The 18585-nt window shown below is 37.8% G+C and overlaps 1 protein-coding gene across 1 annotated transcript in view; it reads right to left on the reverse strand.

Annotated features, from left to right (window-relative positions):
• Positions 1-4180: 4180 nt before the first annotated feature.
• Positions 4181-18585, reverse strand: part of Rpgrip1l (RPGRIP1 like) — an 80833-nt gene continuing 66428 nt past the window's right edge. The window contains exons 18-20 of the mRNA XM_077792821.1: positions 12108-12192; positions 6937-7070; positions 4181-4329 (exon numbers count right to left, since the gene is read on the reverse strand). Coding sequence (XP_077648947.1) covers positions 4181-4329; positions 6937-7070; positions 12108-12192 — 368 coding nt within the window. The remainder of the gene's footprint in view (positions 4330-6936; positions 7071-12107; positions 12193-18585) is intronic.

The following is an 18585-nucleotide window of genomic DNA, read 5'->3' on the forward strand; positions in this document are numbered from 1 at the left end:
AGCCCAAGCTGCTGATTTTCTCAAAAAAGAAAACATGGTTAGTGTGGTGGTGCACACCTGTAATGCTAGTGACCTGGGAGGCTGAGGAGGAAGAATCTCAGGTTTGAGGTCAGCCTCAGCAACTTAGCAATGCCCTAAACAACTTAGTGCAAACCTGTCTCAAAATAAAAATTAAAAGGCCTGGAGGTGCAGCTCAGTGGTAAAGCACACCTGGGTTCAATCCCCAACAACTTAATGAGACTCTGTCTCAAAAAATAAAAAGAGCTCGGGATGTATGTAGCTCAGTGGGAAAGCCCCTCGGGTTCCAATCCCCAGCACCACTTAAAAAAGAGAGACAGAGAAAAAATAGTGTTCAGTGAAGACAGAGGTGACACTGTTAGAGGATGAGAAAAGGAATCTCTACAGAGTGAGAAGGGGGAAGAGCAGGAGGCATTCACCTCAGAAAAGAGGTCGTGGTGTAAAAGTACCAGCGTTCGCTTGAGAAGGCCTAAGGAGAAACACGACTTACTGTATTAGTGAATGTCACGTAGAAAACGAAGGGGCAAGGACAAAGGCCACCTATACCTGTAACATGGGCCCACTTTTGCAGAAGGTTAGACTATAAGGTGGACTCCACTGGTGCCACTTTGAAATGGAAGTGAAAATTCTATCTTGCAAGATAATAAAGATTAGGATGAGGAGGTGTTTTCTACTTCTATATTTTTAGTTTTTAAAACACTTGTTTCTATTGCTTTGATATTTTTTTAGCTTTCTGGTTGACCTGGAAGTTATTTTTGTTCTGAACAAAGAGGATATAAAGCTGCGTCTGCTCCCATTCATGGATTTAATTAGGCATGTTGCCCAATCTCTAATAAATCATGGGTTTAGTTTTTCTTTGTTAAGGTAGTCGGAGGCCTTCAGGCATGAGTGACTTATAAAAATGTACTTTCATCGTTGGGGATGAATTATCATCCTGATATTGTCAATCATTCAATAATTTTATATCCACAAAGCTCTCCCTCAGTTGTTTTGTATTACACAAAGATGACATTTTATTCTCATATTTGTTCACAGACATGATTCACATTTTGCTATTTAGTACATAAGGAAAGCATTCTAAATTCAGCAATAGTGCCAGTTTGACTAAAAAAAAAGTTATTTTCCATATCCACAAAAATGTTAATCAGATTCTTGTTAGAACATGTGTAAGAACTGGTTTTCATTGTCACAGCTCTTGATGTCAGATTACTAAAATAATTTATGTTCTGTTGTGGGAACATGGGTGCACGCAGAACCTCCCCAGTCACATGAGCACTTCTCAGCCCACACTTCTTCATAACACATAGAAATTATTTGTGTTTTGTGGTAACAAATGAATGGCAGGAACAGCAGAATTTCAATGTGGCCTTTCTTTATTTGATTAAACATATTCTCTATTTATTCTTTAAAAAAACTAATTTAAGTTAAACGGCAACAAACCATGATAATTTAGAAAACATGTTGAAACTGAGAGTGAAGAGAAATGTTCTCTACGTAAACCACACTGTAAACCATAAGACTTATTTTTGTCAACTGCTTTTCATGACAGTGGCTGGGAATTTGACATTTCTACTACAGTAGGCAAAAAAACATGTAAAATACACTCTCCCACATACCACATCACATCTCTATTTATATTTCCAAACTAAAAGCATTACCGCCCCAAAAAGTGCTGAGTGTACTGCATAGTTACACTAAAAGCTGTTAAGTTCATCCAAGCCTCACCTTGAACTGGAGTGTCTGTGTGGCAAGGCCATTCCTGACAGCCCCTCACCCTAGTCACACTTAATGGATCATGCTTGGCTCACTGAGAGAAAACCATCATTTGTGAACCCAAAAGGTATGAACTTTTCAGTGAACTCTGGTTAACACAAGACAAACACAAAAATATCCCAAGGGACTTCCATATATGATAGCACTCAATACTACTGACATACTTTGAAATGTGTCAGCAGCCATTGTGTGTGAAAATGAATGTTGTGAAAGTGTGCAAGAATTGAAGCTGAGTATTTTAAAACCAGAAGAGAAGTCTTTGATATTATATTCTAGTATACATGAACACAACAGAAACATGGCTACTTCTCTAATCTTATCTGAGACATACATTCTGTACCGATGAATAGCTCTCAGAAGTTTCCTAATAAAAACTTCCCCTCTTTACTTGAAGATCCTAAGAAGTCAGTGCAATCCAGTTCTTTTCCCTATAGAAAGGGTATTTAGTTTGGGATGTAACATTTTAAAACAATAATACAAACCTCCTGGGAGAATACCACAATAAATGTCTCAAAAACCACTCAGTTAATCCCAGGGTATAATCTGGCTGTTTTAAATTACTGGAGGGAATATTATGGGCCTTAATGACACTGTAACTGCATAAAGCCAAAGAAAGCTAGAAAGAGAGGCCAAAAAGATGAGCTCAGAGCCAGCTGAAGTGACAACAAACATGTGGTTGTTTACTAGGATTGGAGAGGTTTTGTCTGCAGATGTTTGTGGTCTCTAGAAGGTTCCAGAGGAATGAGCTGTTAGGAAGATTTGCAGAGTTTGATGAGAACAAGCTTCTCCTTGGAGATGGCAGGCCCCAGGACAGGGAGGCTCAATGGTAGAGACAGAATTTATAGATTTCTGTGGTCAGATCATACTCTACTGGTCCCGCAATGTACATCAACAAATTAATATTGTACGGATGTCATTTCAAAGCCTCCTAAAGACGAGAGTCATTATTGAAGCCATTAGAGCACAGATGGTTCAAACTATATGCAGATATTCATACTTGCATTTTTGCATTATAGCTGCTTTTTTTTTCCTGTTGAACTGTAATGAATTGTCTCATAATCTATTCCATCTTCTTGCCATTAGCAGGCTTTGAATGTTCACAAATAGGAGCAAAGAACTCATTTTCCAGAGCTTTAATCACACAAAGAGGGAATGCCTAATTCTCTAAATGAAATGGTCTGTGATCACTGAAGCAGAGATTTAATATATCACGGCAAATTAGGTAGATTTTAATAAATTACTTATCTCCCTGAATACTTTACATATGCTTAAGAAGGAACATAGCCTGTTTGCAAACAGTGAAAACCCACAGCCTATAAAAATCCTTTGAAGAAAATGACAAATAAAAAGTAAATTAAAAAATGAAATGCATTATATCCTAGACCTCTAGAGACAATTCCTTTGCAGCATTGATTCACAGCTCCATTAAAAATATCAATTAAATCCTTCAGTGAGATTGGGTAAAAGCTAGAAAATTAACTTTCTGAGCTGCTTTTTGAGGATCTGGTTATCCAGATACACCCCAGCATTGTCTAAGCTTGATGTAAATTTAAAAAATGATAAAAAGATACTCCTTTCAGGTCTAACTAAGCATATCGGAATTTGAGTCACACTTTAAATAATTTCTATGTCATGAGCTAAGTTTTCAAAGTGTAAATTTCACATCCATCTATCCATCATTTTTCTTTATACACATACATCCCTGGGTCCCCTATCACCCAATACGAATACATGAAAATAATACAAATAGGAAGAACTATAATTTTTAAGAAAGAAAAACAAAAAACTTGCAGTAATTTAGTAAGTTAGTGCCAAGTCTCCTTCTTTATATTTAATTGATAGAAACTGCATGCATCAAAGAAAATGCATACTGAGCTTTAATGTGCATAAAATGGATATTAGCATTTTAAAGAGAAAGATTAACACATTAATCCAAGTAATTTTCATATATTGCTTCTAATAAAATCTTCACAGTATAAAACTCTTAATGAGGCTAATCATAAGCATTCCATTTAGTGGGACGATTAGGGATAACATAAAAGTATCTTCTCTTTCATAGGTTTTCTAAGATTTATGTTTTTGCTTATTAAAAATAAAAATGGGAATTGCATTTCAGTTCTTCATAAGAAAATGTTGAAAATGCAAATAGGCTTTCTCATGCTATCATGAGGTATAAATTATTGAGAAGGTGCTGCCCATTGTGGAGAACTGAAGTCCTGAGGGGCAGCAGTCAGGGGAAAGAGGGAATAGCAAAATAAACAAATGAAAAACTATACAAAACTTGAACATTTCAAACCCAGGATTCCTGCTTCCCTGCTCCCCATGAATTATAGATTATACAAACCAGAGTAATTACACACAATCTCATCCAGAAACTTCAAGTGAGCATTTACTCAGAAGTAGGAGATGCCTCTGGAGCAGGTCCTTTTAAGACTCCTAGTCCTTTGCATTGCTTGTAGACAGACTGTAGGGCATGGAGAGCTTCAACTGTTACCTTGAGCTTGCCAATACCTACACCATCTGCTCGTGCATCAAAAACTAGGGAGAAAAGAGCAGAAAAGTGTTAGTGTCATTCATCAGATGTTTCTTGAGAGAAGTAGCTGAAACAGTAGTTGAGAAGATGAAAAGAGCTCTTGTAAAAGCCTAAAATTCACTGGCATCTCAGAAATCTAAAACATAAAGCTTCTCTTTGAAGATGTGCAATTTAGATATGTTGCATGTACATACTGTTTGTGGAGCTCAAACTAACGATCTAACCCTAAAGTTCACCTAGTGAAAAAGCTTCTGGATGATTCCCACACAGAATCGAAATTTCTAAGCTAGTAAGAAATGAAAGGTCTAAAAAGGACTAAAATATGATGACAAAGTAGATCTGTTTTAATGTCCAGTATAATAACAAATTTCAGAATGCAAACCACTGTAAAGAGGTCACATGATTGTGATTTGAACTGGTTATTTACCTTTCCAAAGAAAACATTTCATTTAAAGTATATTCTACATGAATTTAGGAAAAGCCAAATCGGTAGGCCCAGCAATCTTAAGTCTATGGAATGGCTCCAAAGGCCCAGGAACTTTTTGAATGTATACTGGCTTTTCTCAGCAGAGGGACCACTGCTTTGAGTGGTGCCCAAAAGTAGGCCACTGGACTTCTCCAAGCTTGACCCTGTAGGATGCTGATTCAACACTCTGTGGACAATGACCTAGTAGTCCAAGGCCAGAATCCTAGACTTTGTAAGTTTCACAACACTTATGAGTCTTTGTACTTCCTGTTTATATTCCTTGAACTTTAATAACTGCTTGTACGTGTGTTTCTGCAGTATTTGGAATCAAACCCAACAGGGTTCTATTAAGCTACATCCCAACCCTTTTTATTTTGAGATAACATCTCACTAAATTGCCCAGACTGGTTTTGAATTTGTGATCCTCCTGCCTTAGCCTCTCAGGTAGCTGGGATTATAGACGTGTACTCCTGTGCCCGACATGTGTGTGTGTGTGTGTGTGTGTTCACACGCGCGTGCGTTTGTTTTAAGAGATGGGATTTTGCTGCGCTGCCCAGGCTGGCCTTGAACTCTTGGATTCAAGTCATTCTCCTGCCCCAGCCTCCTTATAGCTGGGTCCTCAGACTGTGCCACTACATTCAGCTCTGAGTGTATTTTAATTTCAAGAAAATCTGTAAGGAGGCCTTCAAGCTAAACTTAGCACACGAGGGCTTAGGTGGAGAAAGAGCAGCTGGGAGCACAGTGGCACAAATGGTCCCAGCTCACTCTCCCGAGTTTTCACCTCTCCTTTGGGACTGCTCACTTCTAAGTGACAGATGACAAGGCATTAAGATCCTGACCTGACCCAGTACCCAATCTTTCGGCTTGTTCCCAAAATGTGGTCATAACAATCACTGTGTCAGTCCATTTTTGTCACTTGTCTCACAGGAAGAGAAGGTGGGTTGCTAAACACAATCGATTGGAAAAACAGAGATCAAGAATATAAAGCAGAGATAGTTTTAGTCACTTTTGTCTGACTCCCTTGATCCTGTGAATCCTTAATGGGATTGGGATAAATACTTTATTCCTCTCCTCTTTTTCTTCAGAGCCAAAGTTATGAGCAACTGCCAAAGGTTAGCAATGTATACTTCGGAGGGATTTCCTAGAACAGTCTTCCAATCTTGTTATTTGATGAATTTGGTTTGTTATTTGGATAAATTCTAACTTTTGAGCACTTGACACATATCCAGGACAAGCAGCTCCATGTAGGAACCAATGCATGGAACTTAAGAGGTGCTCAATTACGTGTATGCTGAATGCATGAGCCAGGAAGTAAACAAGCTAGGGACATCTTTTCAGAGACAGTTCTAACTTAACAAATGAGATTGGAATCAATCTTTACTTTTTATTTTTATTTTTTGGGAATTTCTCCATTTATTGTAAATAGCTCAGGCCTTCTCTGACTATGACTGTCAAAAGTCTGTTAACTACTTATTTATTTATTTTTTAAAATTGCATTGCTGGGGCTCTAACCACTGGTAGCACTCTATCAGTGAGCTACAGCTCTAGTCTCTTCGTAAAAGTCTGATTCATAAAGTACAATTCTTCCAGCATGTTGTCAGCATGTCATATAGGAAGAGAAGGTAGGAATTAAGCACTGTTGGGTGTCATACCTGGTGAAATGACAACTTGAGAGAGCAGATTTTGTCAGGAAGCCCCTACTTCTGTTGAATCCTGGTGGGGAATGAGTGAGCAAACCTACTTGGTTGCTAGAGGGACTAAATCACTGGGCTGTAACATTGAATTACAGAGAAAACTCGAGAAAGAGACTACCTTAATCACTCTTAAGGCTGAAGTGCCGTAGCTGACATGAGACTTCCATGAACAATATCAGCAGCAACAACGAAACTCAACTTTTTTCACCTTCTCACCCCATACTAAAAAAGTGAATACTTCCTTGTGTAATAATTATTTTAAAATTTCTATCAGTTTAAAGGAAAGCAGAGGGCGAGGGCAAGGGGAGGGATATAGGGGGACATTAGTTGGAGTTGCAAAGGACTCAGTTGATGTGACTCAGCTTCCTTGTAGCCAGCACAGAGGTTTTAATAAAGAGTTTGGACTTTAGCAGTTGTTGCTTGTGCAAACTGAGCAACACTTCCACTCATACCATCGATATTTTGCTCAATGATGTCTCTCCCTTTCTGAAACATGTCAGCGAGGTCAACATGAGCAACGCCGATGTCCTCACACTCCAGATCCTGCTCATCCTCTGGGGGGTCGGTGACAACGGTGAAACGAACACTGAGGACAGAGGACAGAGAAAATCACCTCCAAGTGAGAAGTCTCTAAGAAACAAAACTGCCACTAGGTATGAAATCCAGACATTTCCAATGATCTCAATAAAAGAAAGTTACAGCAGGTTAGTTAAGTTCTTAAATGAACTATTAGAATTGTTATAGTATACCTAACCTTCAACTGAACGTTAATCCACTTTCTAAGCACTAAATGGCATTTATCTCTAGAATCTAAGACAAAGAGAAAGACGGGATGTTTGGTCTATTCTGCAACGTCTAATCATATATATGTGTGTATATATTTTGGTACAGGGTATTGAACCCAGGGTGCTTTATCACTGAGCTACATATTCCCACCCCCTACCCCTACCCCTACCCCTTTTAAAAAAAGTTTGAGACAGGGTCTTGCTTAGGGCCTTACTAAATTGCTGAGTCTGGCTTCATAATTTACAATCTTTATGCCTCAGCTTCCTGAGTTGCTTACAGGCATGTGCCACTGTGCCTGGGTCTGATAATGTTTTGGTATCTTAACTTTTAAGACTAAAAGGATGAAGTGAATAAAGACCATGAGGTTACATGATCAGCATTTTCTACAGAAAAAAAAAATGTCCCATTTTCTTTAGCAATGCACAACCTCTGGAGTTGGTACTAAGTAATTTAACCAATTGTGTGTGTTCTACAAAATGTAGGGATCATGCTCCCTGGGCAACACTCTGAACCATGTTAGATAAATGTTGTAGCTCTGCCCAACAGCTATATCAAATGTTTGTATTACTTAGCAATCTCTTGACTTACCATCATAGAATCCAAGTTTTATTTTACTTTTAGACACATAATTGTAGGGTTCTGATGGAACTGATTTGAATTAGTGGCTTGTGTTGAGGCCAAACACACTTGGATTGACCAAATGACAGGAATTTACAGTTAAGTACTCTTTTGATATGTCTTGGCAGCATCGCTTAAACCACGGATGCTTGTAAACTTTACCATCTTAAACTTTCGAAATGTATCTATCCCAAATCAGAAACAAAACAAGAAACATAAAAATCCAAGTCTCTGAGAAATCATGCCTTGAAAAATACAAATAAAATCCTTTCCAAATGCTTATAGGTAAACATGACAATATTTTCAACCAATTTCCCGAAGATAAACATTCAGCTTTTCATTCCTTTATGAAGTTCCTGTTTTTAGCTAGCAATGTTTTGATTAGAAAATAGAAATCCTTAAGTCACAATCAAAGTTAACACTTATTCACACAATGACTATGAAGAGTACAGACCCAGGCTTTCCAAGTGGGTAAAATGTATATTTTATATAATATATAAAATAGAGGGATTAATAAGATGGCATGGTTTAGGGCACCCATTCTTGGTTCACATTCCTGCTTTTCTACTGTGTGACTTTGGACAAATTATTTAATCTCTGATTTCAGTTTCTTTAGTTGTGTAATGGGGATAATTATACCTATTTTGTAGGGTTCTTGGAGGATAGATGAGAAGATATGAGTAAACTGTGATTGAAACATAGTAAACACTGGATAAATGTTTGTTCTTTTATTATTCCTATTTAAAATCTAGCAGAGCAGCTTTAGCTTCTATATTTGTAGGGAAGAGAAAGGAGTTGGCATGAGAAAAGCTTGTTTAAATTAAAACGTTAGTCAGATTTCCAAATTATACATTGGCTATATCACTCATTTAAACAAAATGACTGAAGATCACAGAATTTGCCCTAAAATGAATGTGATTGGAAGGCAAGGAATTAGAAATGACAACTGATACAGATTTTACAACACAAACTTACGCAGAGACAGAAGCTACCAAGATTGCAGGAATGTTGTGCTGTTTTCATGTATTTTAAGTATCTTTAACAAAAATTTTATTTCCTTATTTTTTGGTATTAAGAATTTTAAACCAGGGTTGTTTTACTATAGCCACATCCATCATCCTTTTAATTTTTGAGTCAGGGTCTTGCTAAATTGCTTAGGGTCCAAGTTGCTGAGGCTGGTCAGCCTCCTCAGTCTCTGAGATAACAATCATGTGCCACCATGGCTGGTTATTTCATATATCTTTATATCTGATAAAATTTAACCTCACATTTAAGAATTATATCTACACCACTTTACAAATGCAGGCTATTACCTCTGTTGAACAGAAAATAGAGAAATCTGAGAGAAAATGAGAAAAAAGAAAATGTTCCCAATTCTAGAGAAAGGGCTAGAAGTGTAAAAATGAAACATTTCTGCCTTTATATAGAGAGCAAAATAAGATAGCAAAGTTAAGCTCAAAAAGGAGGAAAGTTCACTGGAACAATCTTAAAGGTAAAAACAGTTTGGCCACACTGTGTGCACACAGACACCTTACATCTTACCTCTGCTCTGCCAGAACAAAGAGGCAAGACCTGTTCTGCGTCCCCAAGAGGCTCCCAGGCTGAGGACCTGGCTGTGCACATAAGTGGAGCAGATGGCAGTCCCCAGTGGAGGTGAGCGCATCGTGCTCCCCAGCTGCTCCTCCTCTCCCTCCTGAGACTCTCTTGACAGAGAACAGCCTTGCTAACTGTCCTCCTGGTCCTAGGATGCCCACTGCATGTTACTTCCTGCCTGGAATCCCCTTGGCCTGGGATGGTTCTTCCTGGGCTCTTGTGCAGTAACTGGGTCTTCTCACCCTTCCTAAATCATCTTGAATGTCACCTCTTTGGATTTGCCATCACTGTCATTTTCTCTTAGCATTTAATTTTAAAATTTTCTGTTACTGATTGTCACAATATGTACTTGGTTTACTTGTTTACTTGTTATCATAGCCTGTCTTCCTCAGTGGTGGATCTGCTCGATAAAATACTGCTACAGAGAAAAACTAAAAGAACTGAATCAGTGTCAAACCAATAAGTTCAAGTAAATCATTCTCAAGTCCCATCTCCATATGTGACCTCTCTTTCAAGGTGTCACTTGTAAATTCCAATTATAGTGCAGGGCAGTGTGAAAGGTGCTATAAACAACTTGTGCAATGTCTCGAAGTTTAGACATGTCCAGAAGGACTGGAAGACTTCTCTTACTGTGGCTTTGTAAGTTACTACCAGTTTGGACCAGGGCTGCAGTCGGAGGGAGTGAGCCATCACAAACCTGGAGCTACTTGAAGTAATGTGAAGTAACATGACCTCTGAGTACTTAGAAAAGTTGAGAACATGCACTGGAACAATAATGGGCTTTGGCCCTGGAAAAACTAAATGTCACTCTTATTTTCCTTAGGAGGGTAGAGGCCATCCTCTCCCAGGAAGGTCAGCACTCCAAGTGCTCACACAACAGTTGTGAGCTCAGGATCAGTCCCTTGGCACCTGTGACACCTCTCTCAGTTTTGCTAAAAAAGAACACAAAGGCTTATGTCTCTGTGGCGAGGTGTTTGGACATTTCTTAGAGAAGCAGGGGGCGTCATCACAGTTATTATGGACTTTTTTCTTTTTACCTATTATGGTATAAACAAGTGGGTCTTCTGAGCAAAGGCAGGTTTGAAAGGAAAGTATCTGCCTTTTAAAAATAATTAAAAACCTCCCACATGTCTGAAGAAACAAAGTCATTTTCCCTTAAGGAGTAGTGTCACTTACAACATGCTCTATCATTCCAGAAACAATAAGGACACAGAGAAGACAAGGGACTAAGCCTGGTCCAGGACTGGCACATGGGGACAGAGCTCCACCCTATCAGTGATGGCTGGGCTTGTTGGCTTAGCTGCCTTGTGGACCTGGGGGAGAGCAAAGTGAGGTTGGTGACCTGCTGGGATACCTCTGGGAGACTGGGGGTTTATGGGGGGTATTGAAAAAAGCTGAAAAATGGGAATTAGACAAGTCAAACTGGAGTGATTAGAATCCTGGACAAAGTGGAACCTCGTATTTCAAGAAGCCAACAAGAAAGGTACTCTTAGATCCCGAGAGCTAAGAATTCCAGTCTGTCTTCTTGAAACAGAAGAGAAAATACTAGATTGGAAGCTCTTTTGAAGAACATAGCGTCGTTTTTTTTTTTAATTCAATGGACCTTTATTTTATTTATTTATATGTGGTGCTCAGGATCAAACCCAGTGCCTCACACATGCCAGGCAAGTGCGCTACCACTGAGCCACAACCCCAGCCCCGAACATAGCATCTTTAACATTCACTTTCTCTTTCTCAGATGAGCATCATTTTTGAGGCTATGGAATCTCGGGGTCACAAAGGCAAGGAAAAGAGGAGAATGGACTGATAAAGGGTCTACCCAGGCCAAGGGATAGGAGCCAGAAAAACACTGGTGAAACAGCTCAGGGGCTGACATGGATAGAGCTCACCCAGAAAATATTAACTTCTTAAGATCAGCCTTTTCCTTATGAAAAGGATTTATTTACTCTACTAATCAGATTTGCAAAGTGTCCTATTCAAATAAAAAAAGGCATCTGGAAAATAATATGAATTATTAAATAAGATAGTAAGATTCAAGTCAGTCTGAAAAGCTGATGAGCTGTTCAAAATGCTACTGCTTAACAATGAAGGCAGTGGACATTCACTGTGTACTGTGTGTCAGGTGCTGTTCTATCCGTGTTGCACACATCCCATCTAGTCCTCATAGCAACCCTAGACAGCATCATCATCATCTCCATTTTACAGATGAAGAGAATTAAGCACAGGAGGCTGAGTAATTTGTCCAAGGTCAGACAGCAAGTAGGTGATGGAACAGAAATTCAAACCCCAGCCTGTGGTGTTTCCTTCAACCCGCTGAGTCCTTTACAGTTACACTTGAACGGCAACGTGATACTTTCTACACACTACACAGCGTTCTGGTCTTCAAAGCACTTGGCATCCCCACAGTTGGTCAGTCTGTCTGATAGGCAGGGCCACTGGAGATAAGAGACCCAGGGAGATAAGAGACCCAGAGAAGTCATGAACTCCACTCAAGCACACAGAGTGAGTCAGAGAACCCATATGTTCTGATTTCTCATCTTTGCCTCCTTCCCTTTTTTAAACCACATCATGCTAAAGAGATCTACTTTATATAAAACATAAGATAATTCAAACTTCTTAAATATACCTTCTATTAGGCATTTCTTGGTTTTGTAGTATAGCTTTTAAGATGTCTCTCTTTGCTTGGTTGTTTTCCTCATCCACGTAGATCACTATATCAAAAGAAAAAAAATGCACAAGAAGAAGTCACTCAGGAATATGCTACATTAGGACATTCTGTATTTTTATAAATACCTGTTTTTAAAGACACAAGTTATGCCACCTTGCTTGTATACCTGGGAAAAGAAAACAGCTCCAGAAACCAGAATCAAGTCTGAATAGTCATGTGATCCGATGTCATGTCACTGGCAGGTTTATGTGCACACTGTCAGAAAAGATACAAGCAACATCTAAGAGCGCCACATCACTGTCACTGCCTGTTAATGGCACTGGCAGTCATGACAGTAAAAGCCAGCGGTCTTTATTGCTTTGTATTTGAGGGATTTACTGCATTTTCTTTCACCCAAGAAGCGAGTGATAATGATAATGTATGGCAGAGTGCTTGTCCTTTCTGACAGCCTCAGTAATTTAATCCTCCTCTCCTGCCACAACATGCAATAAAAGAGGCATCTAGTGTACCGGGCTGAGGAAACCCACGGCTGACGTGTGCTGGTGTGTGGGTGGAGGGTACAGGAGAGAAGAGTGGAGGAAGGGGAGAGGCTTTTTAGGGTGCCAAGTTGTCTTTGGTTTTTAAGGTACATGCTGGCATTCAGGAAGGTGGCCAGGTTCCACTTAGCTGCAACGTGAGATTAGATCACTGATCTAAAGTCCACCAGGAAGGAGGCGGTAAGCACTTGACACTGCAGGCAAGCTCTGCACTTGGGAAGTGGCATTGTAGAGTGTGAACACTCCAATTTTCACCGATTATTTTTTCTCAGCCAGGCAGACTTTCAGCCGTGCTTAGCTTCTGAAGACATTTCTTTTTCAGCTGCCAAGTTGGATGTAAAGGCTCCCCCATGACCAGATCTCAATTTAGAGATTATCCCTGATCAAAAGTGCACATAGGGTGAAGAATACTATGACAATTCTAAAGCCAGTTTTCCTCAGGCTCTGCCAGGAACAAACAAATTCCATATTGGAAGTGTTTCCCTGGACAATTTCAATTCCATTCCAAATTATGATAATATCAACTATTTTAATTGGCTCAGTTGAGCAAATACTAACTGAGGGCTGAAGATGTGTCCAGTACCAAGGTAGGAACGTGGAGTGGGAGACATAAAGACGTCTGTGTAGGGGTGGGTGAGTGGTTTAAGAGAAAGGAGAATCACTGACACACAGGTTAGTAATCAAATCTGGAGAACAAAGGCCAAACAGTGAGTCCTGGCGCATTGGTTTTAGCATGACATCATATCAGTAAATGTGACCATATAGTCACATTTTTTATAGTTTTTTATAGTTCACTGGGATTAACAGAAATCAATAAAGACAAAAGTTCAGAGAATTTTGTTTTACTTATCAAGGCCAAAAAGTCTTATTAACAGACAAGTTTCACTAATGCTGGGAGGTATTTCATTTTTACAAGATGCTGGTAGACCTTGCTAAATAGCAACTTTTTTTTTTTTTTCAAATGGGATTTTTTGTTTGTCAGTTTTTGCTGTTGATCACTATTTCAAGAAGTAGTATGTGATATCCTTTTTTACTTCAGAGTTATAAGGCTTTTATGTCATACTAGTTTATATCATTTGAAGACAAGGGCAATCACAGTGATTAAAAAGGGGGAAAAAAGACTGAGTATCAACATCCACCATAAATAAAAGGTCTTTCAATCAAACCTAGACACTTTTGATGAATTTCAATGGCTTAAAACTTAAAAAAATTGTGGTAAAATATATTTAACATTAACCATTTTTAAATGCTCAATTCAGTAGCATGAGTTACGTTTACCTTCTAGCTGCAACCATCACCAACCACAATCCAGCTCCAGAATTTTTTCATCATCTCAAACTGGGAACTCTGTACCTATTAAACAACAATTTCTCATTCCTCTCTCTCCTAGCCACCAACAACCACTCCTTTCCTTTTTAATGAATTTGACTAATATTGGTATTTCCATTAATTGGAATCATAAATTATTTATCTTTTGTATCTGGCTATTTCACTTAGCATTAATGCTGTAGCATATATCAAATTTATTTCTTTTTAAGACTGAGTAAACCGGGCTCAGTGGAACACCCCTGTATTCCCAGGGGGCTGAGGCAGGAGGATCACCAGTTCAAAGCCAGCCTCAGCAAAAGTGAGGTGCTAAGCAACTCTGAGAGACCCTGTCTCTAAAAAAAATATAAAATAGGGCTGGGGATATGACTTAGTGGTCAAGTGCCGCAGAGTTCAATCCCTGGTACACCCCACCAAAAAAAGACTGAATGATTTTCCATTGTCTGCATACACCATACATTTTGTTTATGTATTCATCTTGTAATAGACATCTGGTTTATTTCTAGCTTTTGGCTACTGTGAATAGTGCACCTGTGAGCAGAAGTGTACAAATATGTTTGCCTCAGAAGGTCAAGGGTCACATGTCTCTTTCCTATGAGGAAGCTAGAGAACAAAAAGAAAAAGAAAGGTGGTGTGAATCTCCCAACATGAAAGGGAGATTTGTAGAAGGAAGGGACCAAGAGGTGGAAGATGGGGGTGGGGGAAGTGCTGGGGAGTGTTATTGGTCAAATTATATTTGTACAATGTGTGCACATACAATTATGCAACAACAAATCCCATCATTATGTACAACTATAATGTACCAATGTAAAATGTGGAAAATAAAAAAGGGTCAAATATAAATCACCAAACAACAACCAAAACAAACATTCAAACAAAAAACCAAATAAACATCTCTTTGCATCCTTGCTCCATCAATTTGTTTTAGTATTTTCCCAGAAGTGGAATTGCCAAACCATATGGTGAAACTTTATATAATCTTTTCTTAAGGAAAAAAACTTCACTGTATAAATTGGTTAAAAAACCAAACAAACAATAAAAATGATGTAGTTGGGGATTCCTTGTGCTTCTACTTCATTCAAGTGGCCAGTATACTATATTTTCTATTCTCTTAAAGTTAAAAATAATGGTAGCTAGAATTTATTGACTGATACTTAGGTATTAGGTACTATATACTTTTACTGCAATCACATGGGCTGGGAACCATGCTGATCCACATTTTACAGATGATTAAAGAGACTCAGAGAAGATTAGGAATTTGTCCAAGATACCCAAGTTATAAAGAGGCAGAGTCAGAATTTGAATTTGGCAATGTCAGTCCCCCAGCCTACTTTCTTAATCTCCATGCTAGTATTTCTACTTCCATATGAAGCCCAAACTCATCCTGCTTTTTAAGATGTGGGCATTTTGTTAAAAGCACAAAGTGGGAGTGGGAGAGAGTACTATAACTGTATCAAGAGAAGTGACCTCATTTTTTTTCCTTTCACTCTTTCATAAAAGTGAGATATTTTAAACACTTAATCTAGATAGTTAGACTTAAAACTTCTTAAAACATTTCTTTTTGAAAAAAAATTCTAGTTTTTTGATAGTAAGCTTATTTCTCCAAAAGTCTACCAAAGTAGAAGTAAGGCACTTCTGCTTGTACAAGCATACACTAGCTTCTTAATTTAGCCCAAACCTTTAGTGTGCATCACAATTCCTTGGAGATCTTGTTGAAGTGCAGTTACTGAACTGTATCCTTAGAGTTCCTGTTTCAACAGGCCTGAGGTAGAGCCTCTGAATGTACGATTCTAATAAGTGCCTAGCTCCTGTTACTGCTGGTCAGGCACCACACATTGAGAAGCACTGTTTAGCCTGACATTTGTTTGACAAATTTTTAAGTGGGATCGGAAAATACTGAATAGCTTGTGTTGAAGACTATGGAAAACAGGGACACTTTGCTACCTGTGATTAGGTCATGATCCTGTGATCCAATGAGCACCATGCTTCACCATAATTAATTTCCTGTTCTGAATATCTAAATTTTTACAATTTTAAGACTTCAAATACATCCTTTAAAAGGAGATTCTGGTAATTATTAAAAGTATAAGAACTTTCCAAAAGCTAAGCTACTTAACTTTCATTTCTATTAAAAATCACATTTTCACATTTATTTAGGACTTGCTAGTTCTTTTTTTTTTTGTACTGGGGATTGAACCCAGCCAGGGTTGTTCTACCATTGAACTACATCCCCAGTCTTCTTTATTTTACTTCAAGACAGGGTCTTGCTAAGTTGATGAAGTTCTATTTGTTGAGACTGGCTTGGACTATAGGCCTGTGCCACTTTGCCTGGCTAGAACTTGCTAGACTTTGATATAAACTTAATGAAAGCATATGTCTCAGAAAGGATACAAACCAGTAGTCTAAATACTTGAGTTGATCTTCAATTGTCTATCATTAAGAACATAACCCTCCTATGCAATGGAATGTAAGGACAAACCCTTGTCATTTTTGACAATATGAATGGAACTGGAAATCATTAAGTGAATAAGCCAGTTACCAAAAAGATAAATTCTGCATGCCTTCACTCATGTAGAATCTAAAAAAGCTAATTTTTACATAAGTTGAGAGTAGAATAGTGGTTACTAGAGGCTTGAGACAGTCAAAGGGAATTAGGAATGTGGAAAGTTGATCAGTGGGTACTAAATTATAGTTAAATAAGAGAAACAAGTTCTGCTGTTCTACTGCACAGTAGAATGAATATAGATATTGATAATATACTGTATATTTCCAAAAAGCTAGAGGAAAGGATTTTGAATGTTTTCACCACAAGAAAATTATAAATGTTGGAGAAGATACATAAGGTTTTTCTGATTTGAACATTATACAATGTATATATCTATATCTATATAAAGATATATACACTACAACATTTACCCTTCACTTGTTCCTTGGTGTAGAAGGTCAATATAATATAGCTTTAAGTCTTCTAAATCTTATTAAATGTTAATGAAAGTAATTTTGTGTCCAAACTGACTTTTTAATTCAAATGGAAAATCGGGAGGACGGTTAGTATATGCTGTGTCCTGTCTGATCATCATACCAACAAAGAGGTTAGCTGAACCTAGCCATGATTCTACCCTAAGAGATGTAGACTAGTGATCCCCAGGATTATTAATAATCAGACTCAGTCTTTATTGAGAAGTACTAATACCAGTTCCACCTACTCAAAACTAGAAAAACTAAAGTTGAAATCACTTGCTAGACATTGGTAGTAAGAACAAAACACTTGTATTTTATTGGGCTCGAAAATTTTGCTCAGAGAATGCTGAGAAAGCAAGAAAATAGTTTTGGGGAGAAAAGATTAATGGTAGGTCTGAAGAATGCTGTCTGGGCTGAATAAAGCCTTCTAGGGAACTGACAGTGGGAAGAAAAAAGATTAATGAAATCGTCCAGAGTTTTTATGAGACTTATACAGATCTGTGCCCTTAGTCTCCGAGGATTGAACAGTCTATCTTTTGGAACAATTAAAATTTAATTCAGAAGATGAAAAGGATGTAGAGCATCAGATTTTGTTACTAATGGGAGGAAGAATTTGGCAATGATAACGATTACAGGGATGAGAATACTTTAATGCAAAACTTATCTAAGATTCAAAATTATCAACCTTTTATAATTAAACCATCTGCATTTCTTCTGGCATATGACATTGATAGAGAATATAAGGATTTCTCCAAGCAGAAGTGAGAGATTTTTTAATACATGGGTTTTAATTGATAAAAGTTATATATCTTTATGGGGTACCATGTGATGTTGTAGAATATATATATATATATATATATAGTTTTGAGTAGGTGGAACTGGTATTAATACTTCTCAATAAAGACTAAGTCTGATTATTAATAATCCTGGGGATCACTAGTCTACATCTCTTAGGGTGGAATCATGGCTAGGTTCAGCTAACCTCTTTGTTGGTATGATGATCAGACAGGACACAGCATGTACTAACTGTCCTCCCGATTTTCCATTTGAATTAAAAAGTCAGTTTGGACACAAAATTACTTTCATTAACATTTAATGAGATATAGAAGACTTAAAGCTACATTATATTGACCTTCTACACCAAGGAACAAATGAAGGGTAAATCATCACAATATTAGATGAAATAGTTGCTTATCAACCAAAGATCTGAGATTTCCCTTGAATCTTCATGACAGCAATGAGCATATAATAACTTAAAATAAACATTTTCATTGTGTCATACTTAAATGGAAAATAAAATAAAACCTTCAGCAAGGTTAATACTAGTTTCTCAAACTTGCTGATGACCTAGGATGTCATTTTCTCAGGTAAAACGGATATAAAGCAGTATTATTTTGCTTCTAAGTAGAATACATTCCTTTCCCCCTTCACCTAGTTAAATAACCTTAAAATTCTCTCCAATTAATATTAAAAATTCTACATAGTCAAATGTCATTATTAAGAATAGAAGCTGAAGAAAAGTATAGTGAATACTCTGGTGAATTAATTTCTAATAGATCATTGGTTTTTTTTTGCTAAGGAATGGTGAATTCACTAGAAACATATGAAACTCT

This window comes from Urocitellus parryii, chromosome 15, assembly GCF_045843805.1.
Source record: "Urocitellus parryii isolate mUroPar1 chromosome 15, mUroPar1.hap1, whole genome shotgun sequence".
In the NCBI taxonomy this organism is placed as follows: Eukaryota; Metazoa; Chordata; class Mammalia; order Rodentia; family Sciuridae; genus Urocitellus; species Urocitellus parryii.